Here is a 27222-nt window from a genome sequence, read left to right as displayed (position 1 = left end):
AGAACATTATATTTTAAAGAAGAACATTACACTTACCATGTTGAAGACAGGACAATGTTCATTTCATACAAGTTTACTTTCAAAGCATAAAGGAAGAAAGTGGTGCTGGGTAATGGGCACTATTCTCACAACCAGTGACACTGGCACATTAGTATAGGACAATGACACTAAGAAAATGAAACTGGAGCAAGACTGAGGCAAAACAAAAGAAGCAGGGACAAGAGGCAATCCAATTTTGAAGACATTCAAGGATTATGTAACATACAAAGCAGATTACAAAGAAGAGAAAAATACAGACTAATCTAATTCAATCCCAACAAGGATTTATTAAGTATTTCCTATATGCAATGAACTGGATCAGGTGCAAAAGGGAGTTAAGGGATTTTTAAGAAATAAAGTGAAAAAGGAGGACATTCCAGACAAGAATCATAAACTACAAAAAGGGACAAGATGAGCAATGGAATGTTATGCACAGAGGATGACAAGTAAGCTAGTTTGGCTGGACAGGAGAATATATGAAATCTGAAAAGAAAGTAAAACCAATGACTCAGATCCCTTCTCTATACACTTCTTTCCTTATTCCCACCAAAAATCAAAACAAATCAAACCAAAAAAATCCATCACCTCTAGACTCAAAGAAACTGCATGATTTTAAGGAGGCCTAATCTTAAGAAGGTCACTTCTTTTTCTGTCTTGCTACCTTAATCCGGAGAACTCCAAAAAATTAAAAATGCTCAAAATATAACCTATGTCTAGATTTCCCCAAATGTGTGTAACTGGTTTCTTTTTAGTTATGAATAGATTATATGTCAGAAGAAGAAGAAGAGATGAATAGTCACACTAATTCATGTTGAAGGATATTGAGGCAATTATTTGCTCTTCTCATAACGACAGAGAAAAAGATGCTGTCTTCCTTGGGCATGTTTCTAAGACATGACAGAGACCCTCTCATGATTTCTCAAGCCAGATACACTGAAGCTTTTATTAGGGACATAAGTGATATATCTGCTAACAACAGAAGAGATAAGATTTTGGAAGGAAATAGTTGGTTTACAACTATGCCAGTACTAAAGCATATGCAAAATAATTATATAGAATAAATTACAAAGAATTACTTAAAGAAACAAAGAGCAACTTAAAAATAGGAGATTAAGTGTTCATGGTTCTAATGATAAATAATTTAAACAAATTCACTGGGAAAAAACAAAAGATCTGGAATATAAAGACAAATAATGAAAAAAAAGATGAAGGGGAAAGGGCAAGTCCAGACCTCCAACTATATCACAAAGCAACAGTTATCAAAGTCATTAGGTTTTGGTTTAAAAATAAACATGTAGACCAATGGAACAGACTAAATAAGGAAGAATCAATAACAATCAAATATATTTATTAATCACCTACTATGTGCCAGGCACTGTGCTAAGTTATGGGAATATGAAAGAGACAAATGACAAGCCCTGACTTCAAAGAGTTTAAAATATAATACAAATGTGCAAACAAATGAAAAAAGCAAGCTAAATACAGGACAAATAGGAAAGGATTGATTGGAGCAAGGCACTGGAATCAAGAAGAGCTGGGGAAGGCTTCCTGTAGAAGGTGGGATTTTTGTTGTGACTTAAAGGAAGTTAGGGAGAGGTTCTAGGCATGGACAGTCAGAAAGAATGCCCAATGATGAAATGTTTTACTTATGGAATAGCCAAAAGGCCAGTATCACTGGTTATGTGTCAATGATAGGTAAGAAATGGCTTTGAATGCCAAACAAAGCATTTTGCATGTGCTCCTAGAGGTAAGAGGAAGCCACTGGAGTTTGCTGATTAGGGAAATGACATGATCAGACCTATGTTTTAGGAAAATTGATTTGGTGACTGAATGGGAGGACATTCCATCAAGCTATCCCAATAATCCAGGCATGAGGTAATAAGAAACTGCACCAGAACAGTGGCAGTGTCGGGGAAGAGAAGGAGTCGTATTCAGGAGATATCGCAAAGATGAAATCAACAGCCTATGTTAACAGTTTGGATATGGAGAGTGAGATACAGTGAAGAATTCAGGAAGCCTTCTAGGTTTCAAGCCTGAGGAACTGTGAAGATGGTGGTGTTTCCCTCTACAATGAAGAGAGGATAGGAACAGGGAAGGGTTTGGGAGAAATATAATGAGTTCTGTTCTAGACATCCAATTTGAGATGTCTGAAAGACACCTGGAGATCAGAGATTAGAGGTCAACAGAGAAAGCAGAATGGATAGATTTGAAAGTCACCAGAATCATTAGCACATGAAGTAATATAGAGGGAGGATAAACAAGGCAGAGGATAGAACCCTGCAGGACACCTTTGGATAGAAAGTGTGATCTGGAGGAGAATGTAGCAGAAGGCCAAGAGTGGTCAGATAGTCAGAATAAAAGCTAGAAAAGAATGGTGTCCTAAAAACCTAGAGAGAAGAAAAAGTAATCAACAAAGGCTATAGAAAGGTCAAGGACCTCAAGTGAAAGGTCACTTTCATCTGAATTGATCAAAAGGAAAAAGTAAAGAAAAGTAAATTTAAGTAAAGAAAGAAAATTTACTTAACAGAGAAACAGGAAAGAAAGTAGGAAGAATAAATTAAGAGAGGGATTAGTCCTAAGCAAAAAAAACTCTTTACCTTTACACAAAATATTTATAGTACTTTGATATGGTCAAGAATGGGAATGTGAAGGGATGTACATAAATTGTGGAATGAATGAACAGATCATGGTATATAATCTTTCATCAGTATATTGAACAACGATGACTCCACTGTATTAATGACAAAACATTCTACCCTTCTCATAAAAAAAGTGTGAAGGATTCAGAAAGTAGAGTAAGAAATTTTTTTTGGATTCAGCCAATGTGGAAATTTTGTTTTGAGAAGGTAGATTCTGGCTGATTAAAATAAATGAAACATGCATATTTTAAAATCCACAATATGACATTTTACTGATTGCATCAAGCTAAAGAATACTACAAAGTATTATCAATGAAATCCACAACTGCTTATAATCTACAATGAAAAATCCAAGTAACAGAAAGATAAATATCCAAAATATGACATATATTTCTATAGGTTCCCCTGTATGTTACTTGTCAAATACCTATATCATGAACAGGTACAATGGATAAGTAATGAACTTAAAAACAAAACAAAACAAAAAACCCACAAAACCCAAAAAAACACAAAACCAGGCATTTTGTAAACTGTATAGTGTTTTTGATCCCACTATCTCGATGCTTTCTGATGTAAACCTTTTCAGCTCTACTATTTTCTAAGTGATGGCTATGAAGGAGACACTACCATCTCCAAGGAATCAATACTGTAAATAACCCAATAGCAATGGAATTACATGATAAGTTTAAGTTGCAGCATATACTAATGAAGATAATGTCATCTAATTCTACTACTGCATTTCACAGATGGGGAAAGTGAAAACCAGAAAGGCTGAATGAATTGCTTAATGTCACAAAGTAGTTAGCAGAGCTGGGATATGAACAGAGGTTTTTCTGGTTTCAAATAAGGCACTCCCTGCATTGAACTACACTGCATAAAAGACATTTGTAGGTGCTAAATAAATGTTCGTTGAATTGAACATATGACTATAAAAAAATAACAGGAACTGATCATATAACAAATGTGAGGACTAAAAGATTGTTTTGGAGATGTATTGTTACCTACAAAATGATAAAAGATTAAAAGTACCCCTGGCACTGTAGTTAGCCTTTTCTGGAGTCCCTAGGGGAGGATGCACATGGACAAACATCACAAAGAACTAGAAGGCATAGGTGAATGGCAATCTGACCTGGTGGAAAAAGTGGTCATGCTGATGAGGTTCTAAAATCTACACTCTATTCTGTATTCAATCCAGCATGAAAACAAATTTTTTATGAATATATGAAACAAAATTCCTATTATGAATAGGAAATTTTAAACAACTTTTACATCTACCTATATTTAGAATTTATATTAAAATCTTATTTGTCTTATGTGTATTTTATAACTAAAATGATAATTTACAAGAGCAAAATTATGTCTAAAAGAATTTAGAATGGAAATATGTATTAACCTTTAACAATATCAAACATTTCATAAAGGGATGTAATCATGGCAAATATTTATATTAAAAATTTTTTGTGATAGTATTCCCAAAGAATAAATATATTTTCTTAGTACAAATATTTTACTTAAAGGAATAACTTTTATGGTTAAACATTTCTAAAGGTTTTGAAAAAATAAGTAGCTTCTATTAATTAAAGTATCTTAACTGATTGTTTCAAGAGAAAATAATAATAATAATAATACATTTGTTTTCCTGGATTTGCAGTTACCTGGTTATTAAAATCAACTATCCATTTACTCCAAGTTTGAAGACCAAAACTGACAAAGAGATGACTTACCCTAAAGGAAATTTCTAGATTTTCTCCTCCCCAAATATCCATTCCAGCATCGTATGTCCCAATTTCTTGAAAGTAATGTCTGTCTATTGAAAAAAGGCCTCCTGCCATTGTAGGTGTCCTGAAAATTAATCACATTTTTAAACTTTAAGATAAAGATTTTGAATTTAAATCTGCAAGCTTGTAAATTTAAGTATATTTGACTTTAAAATTATAATTAAATGCCAATTATTAAGTGGTCCAAATATATTTGCATTTTTATGCCCATATTAGATTCTTATAAAACCTTAGTTGGATCAATATTAACAGCAACTGATATTTAGTGCCTTAAAGTTTTCAAAATGTTTTACATACAAAACATAATCTCACCTCATCTTGGCATCTATTCTGTAGAGTAAGAATTACATGGATGAAGAAACTGAAGCTCTAAAACTTGTCTATGGTCACCTTGTTAACAAGAACTGCAAGTAGAATTCCTAACTCAATTCTAATGCAATTTCCACCACAATACTTTTGAGAATACCCTACTACTCCAATTGGCCTTTGTGAGAAATATATATTCTTACAAGGGCACAAAAATGAAGAAAGATTCAATGGATCTTCTATACAACTGAATTTTAAATGCAGCTTAGTAAGACTTCCATAATGCATCATCTTTAGCTTCAAAAAATGTTGCCTTTTAGCTTCAAGGGTTAATAACGAAGACATATTATAGGAAGAATATAAGAACAGAAATGATGACAAGATCAGTGAAGATAAGAAGAAATGAAAGTTTTATTCAAATTGAAATACTTGTTATAAAAAGTCTTAAGTATTTTTCTACATAATGATTTTTTAAGTTTAATTCTTGTTAATACCATCTGCCAATGGGGCATCTAGGTGCTGCAGTGGATAGAGCACCAGCCCTGAAGTCAGGAGGACCTGAGTTCAAATCTGGTCTCAGACACTTAACACTTACTAGCTGTGTGACCCTGGGCAAGTCACTTAACCCCAATTGCTTCAGCAAAACAATAATAATAATAATTTTAAAAATTAAAATTAAAAAAAAATGCCATCTGCCAAATGAAGCATTTTAAGGAAATGAACAATATCTGCATCTACAAGGTCATACAATTTAGATTTAGAAGGGACCTTAGGAAAAACTTCTTACATAGATCAACCCACTTTAATCTAAAGATGGAGAAACTGTCAAGACCAATATGATATTTCAATATAACTACTCCCACTATCTAGATATTATCCGCTACTGACCTGCATCAAGACTAAAGATCTAATACCTATGTCAAAGTTCCCACATACCAAATTGAATCTGTTTACATTGAAGTATGTGGACAAGTTATCAAAGCTATTTTTGTGTGTGACTGTTTTTAATGATATTATTCTTTATTCATTAAATAAAAAGTTATTTTTAAAAGGAAATTTTATTTTTTTCATTGTTAATATTCAAGCTGATTTGTTTTTTAAATATATTTTTATTTTAATTTTCAGTTCCAAATTCTTTTTCTTCCTCCATACTTACCCCATCAGTTGAGAAAGCAAGAATTATAATCTTTATATAAGAAAGCCTATTATAAATATGAATATATATACAAACATATTTCCACATTAGTCATTCTCCAGGAAAAAAAAATATATAGAGAGAAATATAGCACTTTGCACACAATTTGTTTAGCTACTCTCCAAACGATAGGTATCTCTTCAATTTCCAATTGTTTGTCATCACAAAAAGAGCTAATATAAAATTTTTGTATGTATGAATTCTTTGGTCTCTTTGGGATATAGACCTAGCAGTGATATTACCAGGTGAAAGAGTATGCAAGGTTTTATAGTTTTGGGGGTATAATTTCAAATCATTCTTTAGAATGGTTGCAAAAATTCACAATTCCATCAACAATGCATTATTGTACCTATTTTCACAATCCTCTCCAATATTTTCCTTTTCTGTCATGTTAGTCAATCTGAAAAGATAATTCCTCAGAGGTGTTTTAAATTACATTTTTCTAATTTTTAATAATGTAAAGAATTTCCCCACATGATTGCTAATAGCTTCCATTTTTCTTCCTCTGAAAACTGTTTATATTCCTTGCTCAATTGTAGAATGGCTCTTAATCTCGTAAATATGACTCAGTTCTCTGAGAAATTAGGCTATAATCAGAGAATTTGCTATAAAATTTTGTTCTTAGTTTCCTAAGTTTTTTTTTTTTTCCTGATTTTAGCTGTAGATATGGGAAGGGTTCCTGACCAAACGAGAGAGTTCATAGAAGATAAAGTGGATGATTTTTGATTACATAAAATGAAAAAGATTTTGCACAAACAAAAAAAATTAAAAAATGATGTATGGCAAGAGTATAACTGACAGAAAATTTAAAGCTCTATTGTCAGCCAATGGGGGAGAAACCAGGCAACGTGATTCCTTCCTAGATGGTTATCACTGCACCTGGCAAAATGGTACTAAATGCAGCTCTGGATATCTATCAGATGCTTGTGGAGGGCTGGGACTAACCTGAAGAACTCACTTGGAAAGAGGACCATGCTTATGACCTTTAGCTGAAATTCATTTCTTTAAAAAAACAACAACAAAAATTCAAAATCAATCTCTTATAGGCAATTCACTGCTTTCCTGGGGTACAGAAATAATAAGATACTGACAGTTATTTTACCTTGAACTAGTATCCTAGTACTTAACTGAAGGAATCCTTTGAAGATGGCAACTTATGCCATATAGTTGGAAAATTATGCTTTCACTTTAACTATTTTCCTTGTTATTTTTTATTTTATTTTATTTTTTGCTATGAATAAGCAAAGGTAAGTACAACTAGGTCAAAAGTGGATGCACAATATTTGGCAATATCTTGGGTAGTTCCCTGGTTTGGTAATTTAGTTGAAAAATATACTTAGGATCAAAATTACTCTGTTTTGATCCCAAAATGACTCCATTCCCAGGAAGTATTAAATTCTCAGGGAAGATAAAGTCAATCAAGTGTGGTTCTGATTGCCTCTAAAATAATTATCCCTTTCCCCTAAAGAAAGTCCCTGATTTCTATTTCCTCATCTCTTTCATACTAGATATCCTGATTTGCATGACTTACATGATTTTCCTTTCTGGCTTTTCAAATATCTTGAAGTTTTTCCCTCTGTTGTTTTCCTCCTCTATTCTCTCCTTGAAGGCCTACTATTCCTCCACTAAAATTCATGACAAGTAATCTTGGGATATCAAAAGAAAAATAAAAGTCTTACAACATATTTTAAAAGCAACTGATTTTTAAAAGGAACATTTTTAGTATTTATCTTTTAAAGATAACTAAAATCAGAATAAAATGAAGATATGAATTCTATTGAGGAAAAGATAATTACATGGGAAATACTGACATTTGGGGGAGCATATTTTAAGGATCCCCATGAAAAGGAAAATGTTTCAATGCTATATAAACTTTACTAAATGTCATTCATTCCTTTTGAAGGGAAGGGGAAAAAAACCCAAAAAAACCATGACTGCAAGAGAAGAATCATACTCCTAAGAAGGGCTAGAAGTTTAAAATTAGTTTTCAAAGACTTGATCAGACACACTAAGAAATACTCTGTGGGGAGATTTCAAACTCTAAGTCATCAGAAAATTATTTTAGGTTAGTTGGCAGCCATTGTATGAGAATTAAAAACTTTTAACTAGATTGTCAAGAACTAACCTTTAAAATACTATATAAATGTCAGCTTTTAATGAAGAGATCAAGCTGGCTATATATGAAGAATCAACCACTCAGGATCAAAAAGGAGAACCAGATATGAAGGCCTAGTTGGGAATGAGTAAAATATCTATCATAACAGAAATAATTCAGTGACTTAAGAGGGAAAAAGTCAATTTTTTGTTTATGTAAATCTCTTGAAATTTAAGATATAGTTAGATTTGCTGAATTTGGACACCTCTTCATCTATGCTCCCTATCACCAGTTGTCCTGTCGAGCTGAAAAAAAAAAAAAAAATTATTTCTTGAAATAAACAAGAAAATGGAAAAATATTGGAATCCTACCTAATGTAATATCTGAAACAGTAAAAGTAATTAATTGATTAGAGCTGGAGACCTAAAAATAAGGCATCAAATCCCAATTTCAGGCTTTTTCAATAGACTCATCTCCCTATTTCAAGATACTGGAGGAAAAAGACTGCTGCTATTTGTCTTTCATTCTCAAAGAAAACCATGACATCAGGGAAGTGATGCCACCACATGCAAGTGAATTGGATTCAAATGAGGGAGGGCTGTGCAAAATCAGCAGCCTCATTTTTTCCTCCAGAGCCATCTGGGTCTGGTGGCAAGTTCAGGATGACTAGAGATGGGCCTGGATGCACCGGGAGCTAAGATCTTTAACAGGAGGTCTCAGTTTGACTGAAACAAAGCTTACTAAATTATTAAGGCTAGAAATAAGGCAATGAAAAATGCTGAGGAATAAAGACTCAAATTAGGCTCCAGGGACTGCAATTAGTAAAACTATTTTAAAAGGGGAGGGGAGAAAGGGAAGAAAAGGTCTTCCTAGTTTAGTATGATAATTTAGTTAAAATGGATACTACTACAGAATATATATATATATATATATATATATATATATATATATATATATATATATATATATATATATATATATATATATATATATATATATATATATATATATATATATATATATATATAAACAAACAACCCTCCCACACACAACTATCAAATATCATCATTTTGGTACATTACCAGCAAAACCTAGTAACAAGAAATAAAGAAATTCCACTCAACATAACTAAAAATAAAAAATATTTGGAATTCTACCCAAACCAAAGCAAATCCAAGAAATAGAAGAACCCAACTCTTTGGAGAAAAAGCCAACCTAATTAACTTGAGAAATATTATTGTTCATGGATACGCTAAATTAATATAAAAAAATGATGATACCACCTAAATTAATTTATTTGGCAGTATATTGGTCAAATTACCAAAGAATTATTTCTTTTTATAAAGGTAGAAAAAATAATTAAATTCTTATGGCAGAAACAAAAGGTCAAAAATCTCAAAAGTAATTATGAAAAAAAGTGTGAAGATAACGTGTCAGTACAAGAAACTAAATTATTAAAAAATTAGTGATCATTAAAACAATTTGATATTGGTTAAAAACAGAGGGTGTAGGAAGAAAGGGGTTAATCAGGTAGACAGATTAGGTACATAACCCAAAGAAGCAAATAACCGGGGAAAGAATCTGGGGTTTGACAAATACTACTGGAAAACTGAAAAAGAGCTAAATTAACCTATAATGTAGTTAAATCACAGTACTAATAGCACTGGATGGAATCTAGAAATTAGGGAATTTACGATCCAGGAAGAAGAGAAATGAGTTGTTAATTGCAAAAATAATTAAAATATGTCCTTAGTACTTTCCCACTGCTTCCCTTCCCCCATCTTTTCCTGGTTTTTTTATTGTCTGCCATAATATTTTACTGATTAAACCTTCCAATACAGTACTTATCTATGGGTATATGAGAGTGAATAAATAGGACAGAATGTGTCTAACAGTTTTAACATCTAAAAATTTAGTTTATAAAGCCCGAACATCTATACATTAAAAACAAAACAAAACATGTTAAAGAGATCATCACTGGAAAAATATGGACTTCTTATTTATTCTTTGTAAATTTTTTGCCAATATGCTGATTATTTTTAACATTAACACCAAGATGATAATGGCTAACTTATTTAAAATTTCTAAAATTATATATTCATTTCTAAAAGATAATGTTAATTAACTTAACTCATTTCTAATTGGCAAATTTTAGGCAGTGTAAAAAATAAGTAAAAATTTCAAATAGAAGAGAGAAAGATATTTAGGAATAAGTGAACAGGCAGGCAGGCTCTTCCCAAGGTCTACTTTCTGTGAGCTATTTTTGCTTTTAAAAGGCTTTCCTCTTTATCTGTTTCTGAACTCATAAATTCTTTCATAGCAATAGTCCTATCAGTAAGGGGAAGGGATAGGGCAGTCATTTGTAAATACAAGTTATTTGTAAGATCAGGGCTTTCAATGAGGGATTCCTAGTACTATAATAGAAAAGATTTCTCATGAAAATTTTAGTATGCTGTCAAAACGTGTATTACAATTAAGTCTAAGTATATTAAAGTTAAAAGAACTTCCTCATTCTAGGTATTTAAAAAAAAAAAACCAATTTAAATTTTTTCATCCAATCTTTTACTTCCATATAATAGTTTCCATATAAAATCTTAATCTTTCAAAAACTTATTTTTAATGAAAAAAAAGTATAAAATTAAGTTAAACCTTTTGTGAATATATTTGGAATATATTTATAATATTCCATTACAAATAATATTATACTTATGAACCATATCATATACTTTCCTAAGCGTATTCTGATTCATGTTGAATTTGGGATTAGGAAGTTTCTATAGCTACTGTCATAAAGAATCACCATGTAGTCCTTCCCCTGGAAAGCATGATTGTACAGGAACAACAACAACAACAACAAAAATTTACAACTTTATGTGGCTTTACTGGTCTTAAGAAAATACAACATAAATAAAGAAACACAAATTCCTCTTGAAAAACTTCAAGTCCACCCCTGCTGAACAAAGGAGAAGAACTGCTCCAATTGTAGGGCAAGTTGGCTTTGGAATGGTACAAGAAGACACCATAGTTTCTAGGATATCTAGAGTATGCTAAGAAAGAAGTGAAAAAACCATCAGACAAAACAGTTGATTCCTTTCAGTTTAAGATTCGTTTTCCATTAGCAGGGAGATGAAAGGAAGAAAAATATCCTATAGTAAAAAGTAATCTATTAGACTCTATATCCACAAGAGTACAGGAAAAAAAAAAAAAAAAAAAAAAAAGATTCTATTCAATAAGAAATAAACAATTAGACCCAAGGAACTAGGGAAACAGTTTAAAAGAAGAATATTCTTATTTTAGGATTAATTCTTTAAAAAGCTTCACCTTAAAAACCTCTACCTTCAAGGCTAACATACAAAGATATATCATTATTATAGAAGCAGTTCCAATGGAAAGCAAAGAAAGAAGACTAGAAAACCAGATGAAAAAATTAACAAAAAGAAGATTTGGACGTGTTTGGTCAAGAGGCCCAAGGCAGCATACTAAGTAAAGGTCTTCACCTAGCAGATGACTTGAACTATGACCTAAAGGAGAAAATAATACTCCCCTGCAAAGGTGACCAGGAAAAAATAGTGGGGAAAAAAAGAGAAATGGATTCACAACATTTCATATTAAAAATCCAAGTTTAGCTATTATTTTCAGACTGACACAGTTAAGGAAAAAAAAAAAAGATTCTTTTATAACAGAATAAATACAACTCTGGCTTATTAATTTGCAAATCATTTACTTCCATTATAGATATAAACCCTTAAGATGATCAAGAGAAAATGTAGGATGGAGGACAGGAGGAGAGCCCTAATCAACTACATCCTGACACTTTAACCTTGGCTTAAGATGTTATAAATAACAGGGAGATAGTAGTACATTATGAATAGAGCAATGAGCAAAGATTTAAGAGGCTTAGGTTTATTCCTACCTCAGATATTTATTAGCTGTGTGACCATATTTTAAGTCTTCTACAGTTTTATTATCTGTAAAGTGGGAATAATATCACTTGCTTTATCAAGATTCTGCAAATAGTAAATACAAGAAGAAGCAAAAGAATTCAAAGGTTATTTAAAAAAAAAATTTAAACTGTACAAGAATTTGTATTTTTTTCTATGAAGTTTTTGTACAGTATTTCTAGAACACAGGGAAAATGCTTCTTTAAAAAATATAGATAGAAATACAGTTTTGAAAACTTCTGTGATTTTATTGCTAAAGGAAATTAACAGTGAGGAAATTCTGTCAACTAATATAGATAAGCATCTGCTTTGCAACTTTTAATCTTAGAGAACTATTTGGAGATTGAGAGGACTGTAGGTATCAAAGGTAGAATATGAACTCAGGTCTTTTTGACTCTGAAACCAAACTCTTTATCCATTATAGAAAACAAAAAATTTTAAAGTGAGCTTTATAATCTCAGGATTTTATTTTCTTAATTTTAACCTTTTTGGTACTATTTGTGAAACATTTTAATTTCCTAAAAGCAGACATAAGAAAAAAGATTTTAAAACAGTTTTTAAAAACCTGAAAGCAACGCATAAGGAAAATTTTTGAACATAAATAATAATTTCACTATACCTGACAGGAAGTGTTCTATCACCTTTCCTTCTGTCCATTTCTCTCTGGGGAACAGGATACCAGCGGAAATTCAACTTCCAATTGAAGCCACCGTACGTCATATCAGAGCCTGCCATGTACTCAAAAGTATCATCACTGATAACATCAATGATAGGGCACACAACAGTTCTCCTAAAGAAATATATCAAAACCAATTAGATAATATGATATATGCTCTAAGAAAATTAATCACATGCTATTAGAAAAATTACTGGGTCCAGTGGCCATTGATCAGGGTGCCTTGAGAGGGCCCACCTGCCATCTGGGAGAATAATCATTCCAGCATAAGGATTGGAGAGAAGACGCTTGACTTTATCCTCTAAGTTGTTGACTCACTATGACCAAATCAATTTTTTAATGTCTCAGGTTTGAAGTCACAAAAGTATTTATTCAGCAAATATCCAAGTGCTTATGATAGAGCATAGAAGGCAAAAACAGCTAGGAGATATAGACTTTGCCCTTGAAATGATATTTTTGGCTGAAGAAGCCAAACAAATCTACATAACACATCTAGAGAACAACATATGGTAATAATGATAATCAATAGTAGGTTTGAAATACCACATTCTAAGGAAGGGAAAAGACCGTGGAATGGCAATAGCCAGGAGATGGTTCTTAGGCTGGATCTTCAAGTTTTTAGGATTAAACTGGGCAAAGAAAGAGGAAGAAGGTCCAGGCAAAGAAAATAACCTTGAGGCAGAAAAGAAAGATCAAGCATGACATATAATAGGGCATATGGATAAAATATCTACTCTTACTCTGCTTGAAATAGCTAAAGCAATAGAGAATTAGGTACAAAACTGGAACCAGCAATTCTTACTGATAGGTTAATTTAGTTAAGCATATTCTCTTTAGTTAAAATATATTCTCTTTTGGATGTTCCTTGTCAACTGCCTAATTTTGATGGATCACTGACAGAAATAATAGGATATATAAACCAAGCAGGTCCCATACTGCAAAAAGCTCACAAAGAGTGGGAATTCATTTATTTTTCAATTGAAAAGGGGCAAAAGTAGGCAATTGTATATTTTATTTAGGAGTTCAAATCTTAAAAACTACAGGAAAGGTGGATGTGCATGACAACATTAGTTCCTTGGAAACAGGGATAATTTCATTCATTTGCTTCTGCATTCCGCATGCCCAACAGAGTGCCTGGTTCATAATAAACGCTTGATAAATTATTGGTGCTTTTTGCTATGTACATATATTCAATGTAATATTTTTAATCATTAAGTAGTATTTTAAGATACATAGTTCAATGAGATTAAAAAATATTATCTATGCAAATAAACATTCTCAAGTCTAAGTTTAATGAAACATTTTCTTTTAGTTAAATAAAAATTTAATAATTACTGAAAAACACGTCAATAATAATAGTCACATACTCCTTCAGGCTACTCAGAAACTTTTCTATAAAATGCATACAACTAGAAAAAAACTTAAAATTATTGATGAGTACAAATATTCTTGAACCTAAAAGTTAAACATATTTTATTTGCAGAATTATATTGAAAGCAGGGTGAATTTAAAAATATGTATTCATCATCTAAATTTTTTTTTATTTTTGCATTTTGGTTGAGAAATATAATAAAATCTCTCTCTCTCTATACATATATATAAAGTACTTTAATTCTATAACTTCATCACCTATATGAGTATTGTTATATTAGATTTAGAGTAGAAATGGTTTTGGAGTTGCAACCAAATATCATTTTAAACAATTTCCTAACATACATGGCTTAAAAATAGTCTAAATATATGAAAACATATAATTCTCCCCAGAATTCTGTATCTAAGTTACTTTTTACAGGAATTAAGGCAGGATAAGAATTATTAGAAGTCTGGGATTTGAAGAAGGAATAGAGGAAATGGTAGTTAACTAGGGGTGGGTGGGATAGCTCATAGGTGCAATATTCAACTTTGGGGAGAAAATTATAGATTATTTTAACATTTACAAGATATAAAGGCAATTTTCTAAATCAACTTATAGGTTTATAAGTGCCAATTTAAAAAAAAATTTAATATTGTTTAATTGTAGTGATAGAGCTTACTTTAAAAAAATCATTTCCCTTTCTCTTTCCCATTCCGTTCTCTTCATAGTTTCCCATTAAATTCTTTCTGGTTTTGTCTTCTAACACTAAGCACTTGGAAAGGAACTTCCTATTCCTCAGATAGTGAGCTAAATAAGCAAGAATGTTAAAAAGGAAAACCAATTAATCTCCAAATTAAGAAATTTCGCTTTGTCTCAACCAAGCTATCTAAATAGAGAATGAGTACAATTAACTTTCCAGGTAGGAAAACATAACTTTTTAAAAGTGAGTATTTCTGGAAAAAGTTTTTCATAAACAAGGAAATTTGATTTATACCTAAAATAACACAGAATATATTTACCCAAAGAACATTTATCATGTCATTTACTCTATATGTTGAAGTAAAGATTATCCATGTTACATAGGATGAATGCACTAAAATCAGTTTGAAAGAATATTAGTTTCCAGTTAATTACCTGTCAACTTTGATTCTTGCCAAAAGTGGTTCCAGCCATCCTACTGTACACTCACAATGAGCATCTAAGAAGGTAATGACCTGGCCTTTAGAAACAGCAGCTCCCTTTAATCTGGCTCTGATCAGTCCAGAACGCTGCTCCATTCGAATTACATGAACTGGGACTTTCAATTTCCTCACATAACTCTCCAAAGGTCTCTTTAAAAAATCTGAAAAGAAAAATAACAAAAACAAGGCATAAAAACTAAATTAGCTGCTGCTTGAATAATAGAGAAATTTTGGTTTGTCCTTATAATTTAAGTTGGGAGGAGGGTAAAGAGAACAAAGAAATATAAGTGAAAGGACGTTTTACATCATGCCTAAAGTTTCTGAAAAGTTCCATAAGTCCTCTTCCTCCCATTTTCAATTGGGAAAAATTCTTCCCATAACATAAGCTGATTCACTTACCATTCTATTGGAAGAAATAGGGAGGTGTAAACATTTGCATATATAAGTAAATAAATATGCAAAATAAATATAAGATAACTGATGTGGGGAAGCAGTAGCAGGTAGAGAGATCAGTAGAAGATGGCACTTGAGCTGATCTTTGAGAAAAAGTGGGAATTTAAGAGGCAAAATTGGGGAAGGACCACATTCTAAGCATAGGGGACATCCAGATCAAAGATTTGGCTGAACCAGAGAGTACAAGAATCGAAGTAATATGGAATAGATCTGGAATAATAGAATAGAGTTATAAAGAATCAAAAAAACAAAAATAAGCGGGGGAAAAATAAGTTTTAGAGATGAGTGAATTTTTCCCCCCCACTCGTGTTCCCAGAGCTAGGTTAAAAATACTTTTATTAGACAAAAAGTCCAGAAAGGCTGGGACTGTTTTACATGAACTTTTTAATCTCTCCCCCCATCTAGTATTGTTCTCTGTATGCAATAAAAAAATAACTAAGGAATTTGTTGAAGATCTCATTCTGAATTTTTTTTTCTTAACTATCAAAACTGTTATTTTGAAATCTGACTAGTAAAGTAACCAGAAAACATCGTTTCTATTGTTCTATCACTCTGATGGTAGAATTTTGCAAGGGAAGAGTCTTTTATCTTCATATGAATATCCTATGTCTTCTTCATGAGTTGAAAAAAACAAAATATTTTTTAAAGCCCATTTCATTTTTTAATAAAATATCAAGTTTATAGTTGATCAGTGGCATAGGTTAGGTTCACAGGGCAAGATAGTGAATAAAAATAGCAATCTAGTGTTTGACAAACCCAAAGATCCCAAATTTTGGGATAAGAATTCATTATTTGACAAAAACTGCCGGGAAAACTGGAAATTAGTATGGCAGAAACTAGGCATGGACCCACATTTAACACCACATACTAAGATAAGATCAAAATGGGTCCAAGATTTAGGCATTGGAGGAACATGGGATGGTTTACCTCTCAGACTTGTGGAGGAGGAAGGAGGTTGTGTCCAAAGGAGAACTAGAGACCATTATTGATCACAAAATAGAAATTTTTGATTACACCAAATTAAAAAGTTTCTGCACAAACAAAACTAATGCAAACAAGATTAGAAGGGAAGTAACAAATTGGGAAAATTTTTACAGTTAAAGGTTTTGATAAAGGCCTCATCTCCAAAATATACAGAGAATTGACTTTAATTTATAAGAAATCAAGCCATTCTCCAATTATAAATGGTCAAAGGATATGAACAGACAATTTTCAGATGATGAAATTAAACTATTTCCACTCATATGAAAGAGTGTTCCAAATCACTATTGATCAGAGAAATGCAAATTAAGACAACTCTGAGATATCATTACACACCTGTCAGATTGGCTAAGATGACAGGAACAAATAACGATGTATGTTGGAGGGGCTGTGGGAAAACTGGGACACTAATACATTGCTGGTGGAGTTGTGAAAGAATCCAACCATTCTGGAGAGCAATCTGGAATTATGCCCCAAAAGTTATCAAAATGTGCATACCCTTTGGCCCAGCCATACTACTACTGGGCTTATATCCCAAGGAAATACTAAAGAAGGGAAAGGGACCTGTATGTGCCAAAATGTTTGTGGCAGCCCTTTTCATAGTGGCTAGAAACTGGAAAATGAATGGATGTCCATTAATTGGAGAATGGTTGGGTAAATTATAGTATATGAATGTTATGGAATATTATTGTTCTGTAAGAAATGACCAACTGGAGGAATACAGAGAGGCTTGGAGAGACTTACATCAACTGATGCTGAGTGAAACAAGCAGAACCAGAAGATCATTATACACTTCAACAATGATACTGTACGAGGATGTATTCTGATGGAAGTGGATATCTTCAACATAGAGAAGAGCTAATCCAATTCCAATTGATCAATGATGGACAGAATCAGCTACATCCAGAAAAGGAACACTGGGAAATGAGTGTAAACTGTGAACATTGTTTTTTGTTTTGTTTTGTTTTGTTTTGTTTTGTTTCTCTTCCCAGATTATTTTTACCTTGCAAATACAATCCTTCCTTTGCAACAACAACAACAACAAAATTCAGTTCTGCACAAATATATTGTACCTAGGATATACTATAAGATATTTAATATGTATGGGAATGCCTGCCAACTAGGGGAAGGGGTGGAGGGAAGGAGGGGAAAAACTCGGAACAGAAGGGAATACAAGGGATAATGTTGTTAAAAAAAAAAAATTACCTATGCATATGTAATGTCAAAGAAAATGTTATAAAAATTAATAAAAAAACAAAATAAAAAAATAAACTTAAAAAAATAATAAAAATTTTTTTAAAATGTCAAGTTTAGTGAATCTGAATACATTTCCAGCCATCAAGAGACATCCACTTTTGAGAAATTCATCTAATGCTAAACTATTAGCAAATAATTTTTTGGGCTATACTGTTTAATGATAGACCAAACCTAAAATAGTCAAGTTTTTGTTGTTATTGTTGCTGCTGCTGTTGTTTTATCCTCTATATAAACTCCCAGCTTTTGCAGCAGTATGCAATTAGGGGAGAAAATAGGACTTAAATTAAGAGAAGAAATTTACATATGGAAAGTTAAGTTCATTATTTAATTAATCTATTACGGAAAAAGTTACTGGTTATGAACCTCTCTTTAAAAAGATCAATTAAATTTTTTAATAGTCATGAATGTAATGCCTTTTATTATATATGCTTTCTTGAAATGGAAACTTATTGTTGGATATTTTGAATCCTCCCTGATGTTCTTTTGGGCACGTGACAATTTTTCCCTCCCCCCCTTTTCTTTTTAATTGAAAAAGATCAATTAAATTAAGAGTTCATCAAGCAAAGTATTAACCTGATTAGCCACTAAGAATGAAAAAAGATAAGGGAACTGATCTAAGATACCATTAGGGAACCTGGTCTATAGGACATGGATAGGACCTAGCTCCTTTTTCTGAACTAGACAACAGACTTCACAGAAAAACTTTAACATACTTTAAGGATGAGAAAAAAATAATGTTTCTTACCCATGGGGAGCCCACCTAACTTTAAGATCTAACCTAGTAAAATTTCTTTCACTTCATATGTATCAAGCAATGAAGAACAACTATAATAGGAAGTTTGAGGGTGTGAGGAAGAGGGAAAGAATAGAAAGTCAGGAAAAAATGATGTGGTATTCATATATAGTAATCAAAAGCTTGGTAGATAACATCTTTGGAAGGACAAAAGAAAAAGAATAGAGAATGGTAAAGAAAAAGAAGCAGAAGTAGAAGAATTATAAAATTTTAAAACTACCTTAAAGCTTCCAGCTTTCAATTGAAATTGGAATTGGAAACTAAAGATTTTTCCTGATTAATCTGATTGCTGTGGAAATCTACTGAATCAAAAGTTTTCTAGAACTCAACTAGTACAATATATTGGTGAAGAAATAAATTTACTATTAAGTAGTGAGGATCTATCAGGAAGTTAATTCCTACTTATAGTACATTCACAAAAGACATGAAAGACACAAAAAATTTAGTCTTGTGTTAGAACTTTTTTTTTTTAAACTTTCCTTGCAAAAAGAATATAAACAGCTTGTAAGAAGCTTGATTAATTCTATTTATAATACTCTGAATGGATTTTGGTTGTATTAATAAATATCAAATTCAGTCCCAAAGGATAAATACTATCAAGGACGATATTTAAAAGAATGCTACATAGATACTAAAAAAACCTTCAAAAGAAATTCGAAGAAATGTATTTGTACAATGGTGGAAATAATGTCATAAGGCATTTCCTTTGAATGGAATGAAAGGAATATTCAGCAAGAAACCGATCTCTTCACTTTATAATCATATCCTATATATTACCACCTTAATATAATGTGGAATTCAGAGAGACAGGATTCAGGAGATGCTGTCCAAAAGTATTTTAGTAACTGAAAATCTTAAGAGGGAATTAATCTTCACAGCTTCACTCATACCAACCCTATGCTTAGAGTCCCATGGGATTCAAGTATGGCAATAACCATACCCTGATACCCAAATGCTATTAAACTTGAAGATAATATTTATCTAGTTTTTTTGTAATTATTGAAAGTAAATGACAAAGGGCAATGGAATGGCACAAAATAAGCAGGTTGCAGCATCTGCTCTACTACTTCCCCTTTTCTCTTTATCCATACCACCTTCCTTGGGGGAGTTAGTACACTCAGCTGTGCAAATACAACCTATAGCTAAGCTCTCGTAGTTGGTAAGTGAAAGCAAATTTACCTAACCCTCTATATCTAGTAAGTCCCAAACCATGCTTCATATCCATTCAGTCTGTTTACTCTGCCCTCTGTTCTACTGCTATCTGCTTAATACTTAACTGCCTTCTCCCCTTTTAGCTTTAGAAACAGTATTAGAATCAAAATCATTGATTATGGAAAAGATATGGCAATCAATTACCCCAAAACTGCACTTACTATTTCTTTCTTCTCCCTGGCTATGGGAAATTTTTCTTCACATTTAATACAAGCTTAATAACTGAGTATTATCTATCTTCTCAAAAAAATCTCAAAAATATAAGGTAACTCAAGGGGCTGTGAAAAAACATGCAGCAATTTTATGTGGGTTGTGGCACATGAACTCACACAACTGGTGTGTAGAAAATAGCTCCAATGAGGACATGACAACTCATCATGGAGCAAAGCTGAAGGATGACAGAGACAGCTCTATGGTTACCCTGGCATGCGGAAATTATATTAAAAGATCTACAGGAAAGCTTTGAATACATTGGGCAGAGCCTCCATGGAGGATGTAGTGAAGACCTGCAAGAACCACACAAGATAAGAAGTCCTGGTCAGCTGACAACCTGTACCGATGAACTCAAGGATCTGCTGAAGTGCCTAAAGCTCCTGGGGCTCCCCCTTTCAGCTATCTCTCAAGCTATTTCTAAAGAACAAGAAAAGTCACAATTTTTCCCTTCAGTGAATGAATGTTAAAGACTGTATCAAAGTAATTGGTAAAAGAAAAACAAAACAAATCACACTGTATTAAAGCTCAGAACATAATGTGAAGTTTTGATAAAGAGGCTAAGTCAGAAATTTATAAACTCCACAATCTTTTCTAAAAAGGATACAGAGATGCAAAAACATCAAAAGTGATGGAAGAATAATGTAACATACTTAAGTTTCATATTATATCATAAATTCATTATCTTCTGATATATATCTATTGATTAGAAATAAGAGACTGAATATTCATTGAGTACAATGTACTTACTGTAAGTAGGTATTAACTTCCTGATAGATCCTTACTACTTAACAGTAAATTTGTTTCTTCACTAATATATTGTACTAGTTGAAGTTTGATTCAGTAGAATTTTACAGCAATCAGATTAATAAGGAAAAGTTTTTGGTTTCCAATTCAATTCTTTATTTAAAAAAAAAAAAAAAAAAAAAACAATGAAAAGCCCCCTTATGCTATCCTTTTTCTCTTCTCCCCTTCTCACTGAGAAAGAAAACAAAACTTGTCACATTAAAAAAAAAAAAAATCCAAATTCCCATAATGGCATGTCTCCCCAAAATATGTCTCAATCCGCCACACTCTGAATTCATCATATCTCTATTAGCATGTGGGTACCATGTTTTATCATAGTATTTAGTCACTGCATTATGGGTCAGTATTCTTATATTTTTCAAAATTATTTATCTTTTCAATATTCTTGTTATTGTATACATTGTTCATTTGGTTCTACTCACTTTACTTTGCAATAATTTATATAAGTTTCTCTGAAATCATCCCCTTCACCTTTTCTAATAGCACAATAGTATTCCATTACATTTATATACTATGACTTATTTAGCTATTCCCAAAAATAATGTGTATCCTTCTCAGATTCCAGTTCTTTGCCACAACAAAAAGACCTTCTAAAAACAATTTTGTAAATCTTCAGTTTGAATCCTTTGGACTAAAAACTTTTCTTTATCTTCTCTCCTATTCTCTTTTCCTCCTCCCCTTTCTCTTCTGTTTCTCCATCAAATGAAACTACTTTTATGCCTAATTCTATGGGGGGATGTATATTCTTCCCTCCTTTGCCCAGGTTTCAATGAGTAGGATTCAAATGCCAACTGCTTCCCCAATACCTATTTCCTTGTATATATAGATTTCTAATTGAGCACATAAAATAATTTCATTTTCTTCTCACCCCTCAAACAGATCATTCCTTTCCCCCTCCCTTTCCCTTCTTTTAAGATCATCAAAATAGAACAGAACTATTCCCAATTCTCTAATTATACTCCCTCTGTGAGCCCCTGATGATAGGCTGTGATCAGGACACATGTATCATTTCTTCATAATAGAATTTAAATAGTTTATCACTGTTTGATTCCTCTCTTTTCATTAGAACACATTGTAGCTTGCTCTTGACCTTGATCCTGTCCCCAGTGTCCACAGATAGTTCAATTCTCTACCTGCTGACCTAAGCTGGAAAAATAATTCATTGATTTATGACAGAATCACACCACTTGACAGTCTTAAGAAAAAAAAAATGTTTTATTAATAAGTTTGAGATTTTTTGAAAGAATGAATTGAATTGTCCTTGCCAGCTTACTATACACTTTGGATCATCAGGAAATAGGAAGAGAATAGTAATTACAGATTATAACTGCAGAATCAAACACTATTTTGGGCAGGACGCTAGGTTTAAGCAAAAAAAAAAAAAAAAAAAAAAAAAAAAAGAAAAGAAAAGAAAAAAAGTGTTTTGTTTTTAACCAGGAGGGCAAAGGAAAACAGGTGGCTAACCTATGAGCTCCAAATACAGAAGTCTGTCTCTAAGCCAAGGCCATTATGTGTTCACAAATTGGTTCTAACTTTAGAGAACAGAGGAAGTCCAATTTCCTTATAAGAGAATAAGCATTGACAGCCATAAAGAAGTATTATTCTAGAAATTGGATAACAAGAATGTAGCCAGAGGAAACAAGAGTAATTAGTATATCATTCTTTCCTTCAGCAGCTTGCCATAGAAAAACTGAGATCTCAATCTCCTTAGAAGAGAAAAAGTTAGTGGAGAACAAGGTTAATATGAAAATCTCCATTAACATATATGCACTTAGGTAATCTGAGGAATTAGGATGAGTCATGAGAATAATTTTATATGATTCTGATGAAAAAAAAATTATGTTTGTCAATTAGGGACCTGAGTTTGGAATCTTTCCAGGAAGAAAAAATTTTAAGGCAAATATAGAACTGGATTTTCTACTAGTGGAGTAGAAAATAAAAAGTATTGAGGGGCAACTTGACTGAACTAAATATTGAAGGTCAGATTGACATGAAGATAAGCAGGTAAACAATGACTGATACAAAAGGAAGGGTACAGATTGTTGATGCATCCATTTTCTGTGGTTAAGCTTTTCTGGTGTAACTTCCCAAGGAACCAAAAAAGAACAACCTAATTGGCTAGCTGGCAAGGAAAAAACTCCTCCCTACTAAGCTTGATGACTTCAACTGATCAGCTGGGCTAGCAGAAGTCACTCAGTTTTAGGGAAAAAAAAAAAAAAAAAAAAACTACTTTCCCTTCCTTTGGGGGTTAATAGGACCTTATGAATGAGAGGGACTGAAGGGAAGTCTATCTGAATACCTGAAGCTGACCAAAGCTAAGCATTTTGGTAGGCCAGCTTTATGTTCTCTGAAAAACTTCTTGAGGGGTTCCAAATAATTTAAATTTAACTTAAGTAGTGATCCAAATCCTGAATTTTTATCTTTAGACAGTCATTTATTGTCCTTAATTCCAGGAACAGTGTGGATCTGTGTTCTGACAGACCAAAGAATTGGTTATCCTATTGCCTTTTCTACTAATTTATTAATTTTATTAATTTCATTAATTTATTAATAATAATTCCACATACCAGATTAAAATTATTTTTATTTGTCACATATCTATTTGACAGTTTTTATGGTAGGTATGCAGATCTTTCTATGAAAAAAGTTAAAATGGACTCTCTTATAAATGAAATCAGATATGCAATAGTCCTCAAAAAAGAATGTGTACTCTTCTTAATCAATAGAAAAATATTCACAAACATATATAGGATATGAGTAATATGAGACAGGAAAGGTGATTTTGAAATGTTTAACACTCTAAATTGCTCTTGAGACTTGTGAAGACAAAAGGAAAAATAAATAAGGTTGAAAGTTTTGGTAGCAAACAAAACTAATGCAGACAAGATTAGAAGGGAAGCAATAAACTGGGAAAACATTTTTACAAAGGCCTCATTTCCAAAATATGTAGAGAATTGACTCTAATTTATACGAAATCAAGACATTCTCCAATTGATAAGTGGTCAAAGGATATGAACAGACAATTCTCAGATGAAGAAATTGAAACTATTTCTAGCCATATGAAAAGATGCTCCAAATCATTATTAATCAGAGAAATGCAAATTAAGACCACTCTGAGATACCACCACACACCTGTCAGATTGGCTAGAATGACAGGGAAAGATAATGCAGAATGTTAGAGGGGATGTGGGAAAACAGGGACACTGATAGATTGTTGGTGGAATTGTGAATACATACAGCCATTCTGGAGAGTAATTTGGAACTATGTTCAAAAAGTTATCAAACTGTGCATACCCTTTGATCCAGCAGTGTTTACTACTACCAAAGAGATCTTAAAGAAGGGAAAGACCCACATGTGCAAAAATGTTTTTAGTGGCTAGAAAGTGGAAACTGAGTGGACGCTCATCAACTGGAGAATGGCTGAATAAATAGTGGTATATTAATGTTATGGAATATTATTGTTCTGTAAGAAATGACCAACAGGATGATTTCAGAAGGACTGGAGAGGCTTACATGAGATTACTGTACATGGCAACAACAAGATTATATGATGATCAACTCTGATGGATATGGATCTCTTCAACAATGAGATGATTCAAACCAGTTCCAACTGTTCAGTAAATAAGAGAATCAGCTACACCCAGGGAGAGAACGAGGGGAAATGAGTGTGAACAACAACATAGCATTTCTACTTTTTCTGTTATTATTTCCTTGCATTTTATTTTCCTTTTCAGTTTTTTCTTTCTTTCTAGATCTGATTTTCCTATGCATCAAGATAACTGTATAAATATGTATACATGTAATGGATTTAACATATACTTTACCATATTTAACATATATTGGACTACATGCCATCTAGGAGAGGGGGTGGGAGAAAGGAGAAGAAAAGTTGTAACAGAAGGTTTTGCAAAGGTCAATGTTGAAAATTTATCCATGCATAAGTTTTGTAAATAAAAAAGCTATAATAAAAAAAAGAGAGAGAAAGAGAGAGAGAAATGAAGTGTGGAAAGTAGAGATATGTGAACAATTTTCAATTACTAAAAGAAAAAAATCAAATTGGATGTTAGAAAATTTGGAATATAGATGTCACTCTGCTATTAACTATCTATGACTTAGGACAAATTGATTAGTCTATGAGTGTCTAATTTTACTTGCTATATCATTTGTCTTAAATAAACATTTAGATTAGCAATTTTTTAAAAAGAATATATTCTATTCATAGTTGTGATTGGTACATGATCTGTTTCACTAATGAAACTTTGAAAGTATAATCTTTAATTAGTAAGGTCATATATCTATAGTACATATTATGGAATATGGCATCAGTTATTGACCTAAACCTAATTTATGTCAATGTTTCTAGTTTTCCCAGATGCTTTTATCATATGAGGAATTTTTTCCTAAGTAATTATGTTTTCCATTTTATCAATCACTGGATTACTGAGTTCCATTATTTCTGATTCTCCCTTGTCTAAACTGTTCTGTCGAGCTCTTTATTTTTTAACTAATACCAACTGGTTTAAATGACTACTTTATAATAGTTTGAAGTCTGATTCAATGTTATTCCCCCTTCATACTTTTTTTTTCCCCATCATTTCCCATGATAGTCGAGATCCTCTCTCTCCCTGCTTCAATTGGATCAAGTATAAAAAAGTCTATCAATGGTAATTTGAATGGAATAACATTAAAGTGAAATTTAATTTAGGTATTATTATCCTCTTCATTATACTGGCACAACCTAGCCATGAGTACTAAATATTCCTTCAGATGTTTCAGTTGTTTTTTTTTGTTGTTATTGTTTTTTTTTGGGGGGGGTGTGTGAGATGATAGCGGTCAAGTGACTTGTCCAGGGTTGCACAGCTAGTAAGTGTCAAGTGTGTAAAGCTAGATTTGAACTCAGGCACTCATAACTCCAGGATCAGTGCTCTATATACTACATCATCCTTTTATAATTATAATTATACCTATGCAAATGTTTTGTGTGTTTTAATAAGTCAATATCCAAATCATTATGTGATTTTTGGATGTTTTGGCTTTTTAAATGATTATGTTGAATATTTTTCTAAGGTGGAATCATCCTTGTAACTTTTATATAAATCCCACTAAATTACAATAAATAATTTCTTGGATAAAAATTTTATAGACTGACAGAATTTTTTTTTAAAAAAAATGAGTCAATATTCATTAATGATATTGACCTATTCTTCATGTGTATTAGCTTTCCCTAGTTTAGGTATCAGATCTGTATCTGTCTCATAAAAGGAATATGACAGAGAATAATTTGTGAATTAATTGTTCTTTAAAAGTTTGCTAGAATCTTCAATCCATTCGCACTGGGAATTTTTTCAAATAGTTCCTTTAAAACTGTATCTATTTCTTTTTTTGAGATCAGATTATTTAATATCTTTATCTGTTTTTGGGTGTTGTTTTTTTTTTTTTTTGATAGCTTGGTAATTTTATTTCTAGGTACTACTCAACTTCTTTCTTAATTTTGTTAGCATATAACTATAAAATATGTTCTTATTATTCTTTTTTTGTTTCTTTTGTTGTTCATTTATGGTTCATTTACTAATTTATTGATTTAATTGTTTTCTTTTTCTTAATCAGGTTAACCTAAGGATTTACTGATTTTATTACTTTCTTTAGAGAATCAGTTTTTTAGTTTTATTATCCAAACCATCACTTTTTCATTTTATTGAACTGTTTAATACAATCACATTTAATATTAAGAGAGATTTATATTTCCCCCCATTTGACTCTAATTTTTTCCAATCTATTATTATTCCCCCCCCTTCTGTTATAAATACCGCATTATGTTCCTTCAATTATTTATTTAATTAAAAAAAATAAAGTTGGCTCTATTCCCACTGACTTTCTTTCCCTTATTCCTGATCCCTCTCATTTATTGCCCTCTTCCTTTAAGGACCTTAAATATTATTTTCTTCCTTTTTTTTTCTTCCTGTTTTAATCTGGCTAGATATTATTCTTCTGTCTTTTTTCCCCCTCAGTCAAGCATATTTTCTTTCCTTTCCTATCCTTCAATCAGTCCTATTCATTAATTTTTTAAATTTTCACTTGTTTTGTACTCCTTCCAAAAACGATCTTTCAACTCTCTTTATTGTCTACCCTCTTTATCTACTCAAGATTCTCTTTCTTTGATTCATGATGCTTATAATTTTATATATTCTCTATATTGATCATATAAATCAAAACTTCCAAGACAGCCATTTTAGGGTTCTCCCCTAAGCAGTTTCTACTAGGGTCTTGTAGAGCTTGCTTCAAGGATCTCTCTTTTTCATGTTGTC

General features: G+C 32.0%; 1 protein-coding gene across 1 annotated transcript in view; it reads right to left on the bottom strand.

Moving 5' to 3' along the window:
• Positions 1 to 27222, bottom strand: part of GALNT1 (polypeptide N-acetylgalactosaminyltransferase 1) — a 149978-nt gene that overhangs the window by 26128 nt on the left and 96628 nt on the right. Inside the window, 3 exon segments of the mRNA XM_074279217.1 lie at positions 4403 to 4520; positions 12613 to 12783; positions 15158 to 15365. Coding sequence (XP_074135318.1) covers positions 4403 to 4520; positions 12613 to 12783; positions 15158 to 15365 — 497 coding nt within the window.

Source organism: Sminthopsis crassicaudata, chromosome 1 (assembly GCF_048593235.1).
Source record: "Sminthopsis crassicaudata isolate SCR6 chromosome 1, ASM4859323v1, whole genome shotgun sequence".
Lineage (NCBI taxonomy): Eukaryota > Metazoa > Chordata > Mammalia > Dasyuromorphia > Dasyuridae > Sminthopsis > Sminthopsis crassicaudata.
Note: the sequence above shows the minus strand (reverse complement) of the source record. Positions and strands in the feature narration are given on the sequence as shown.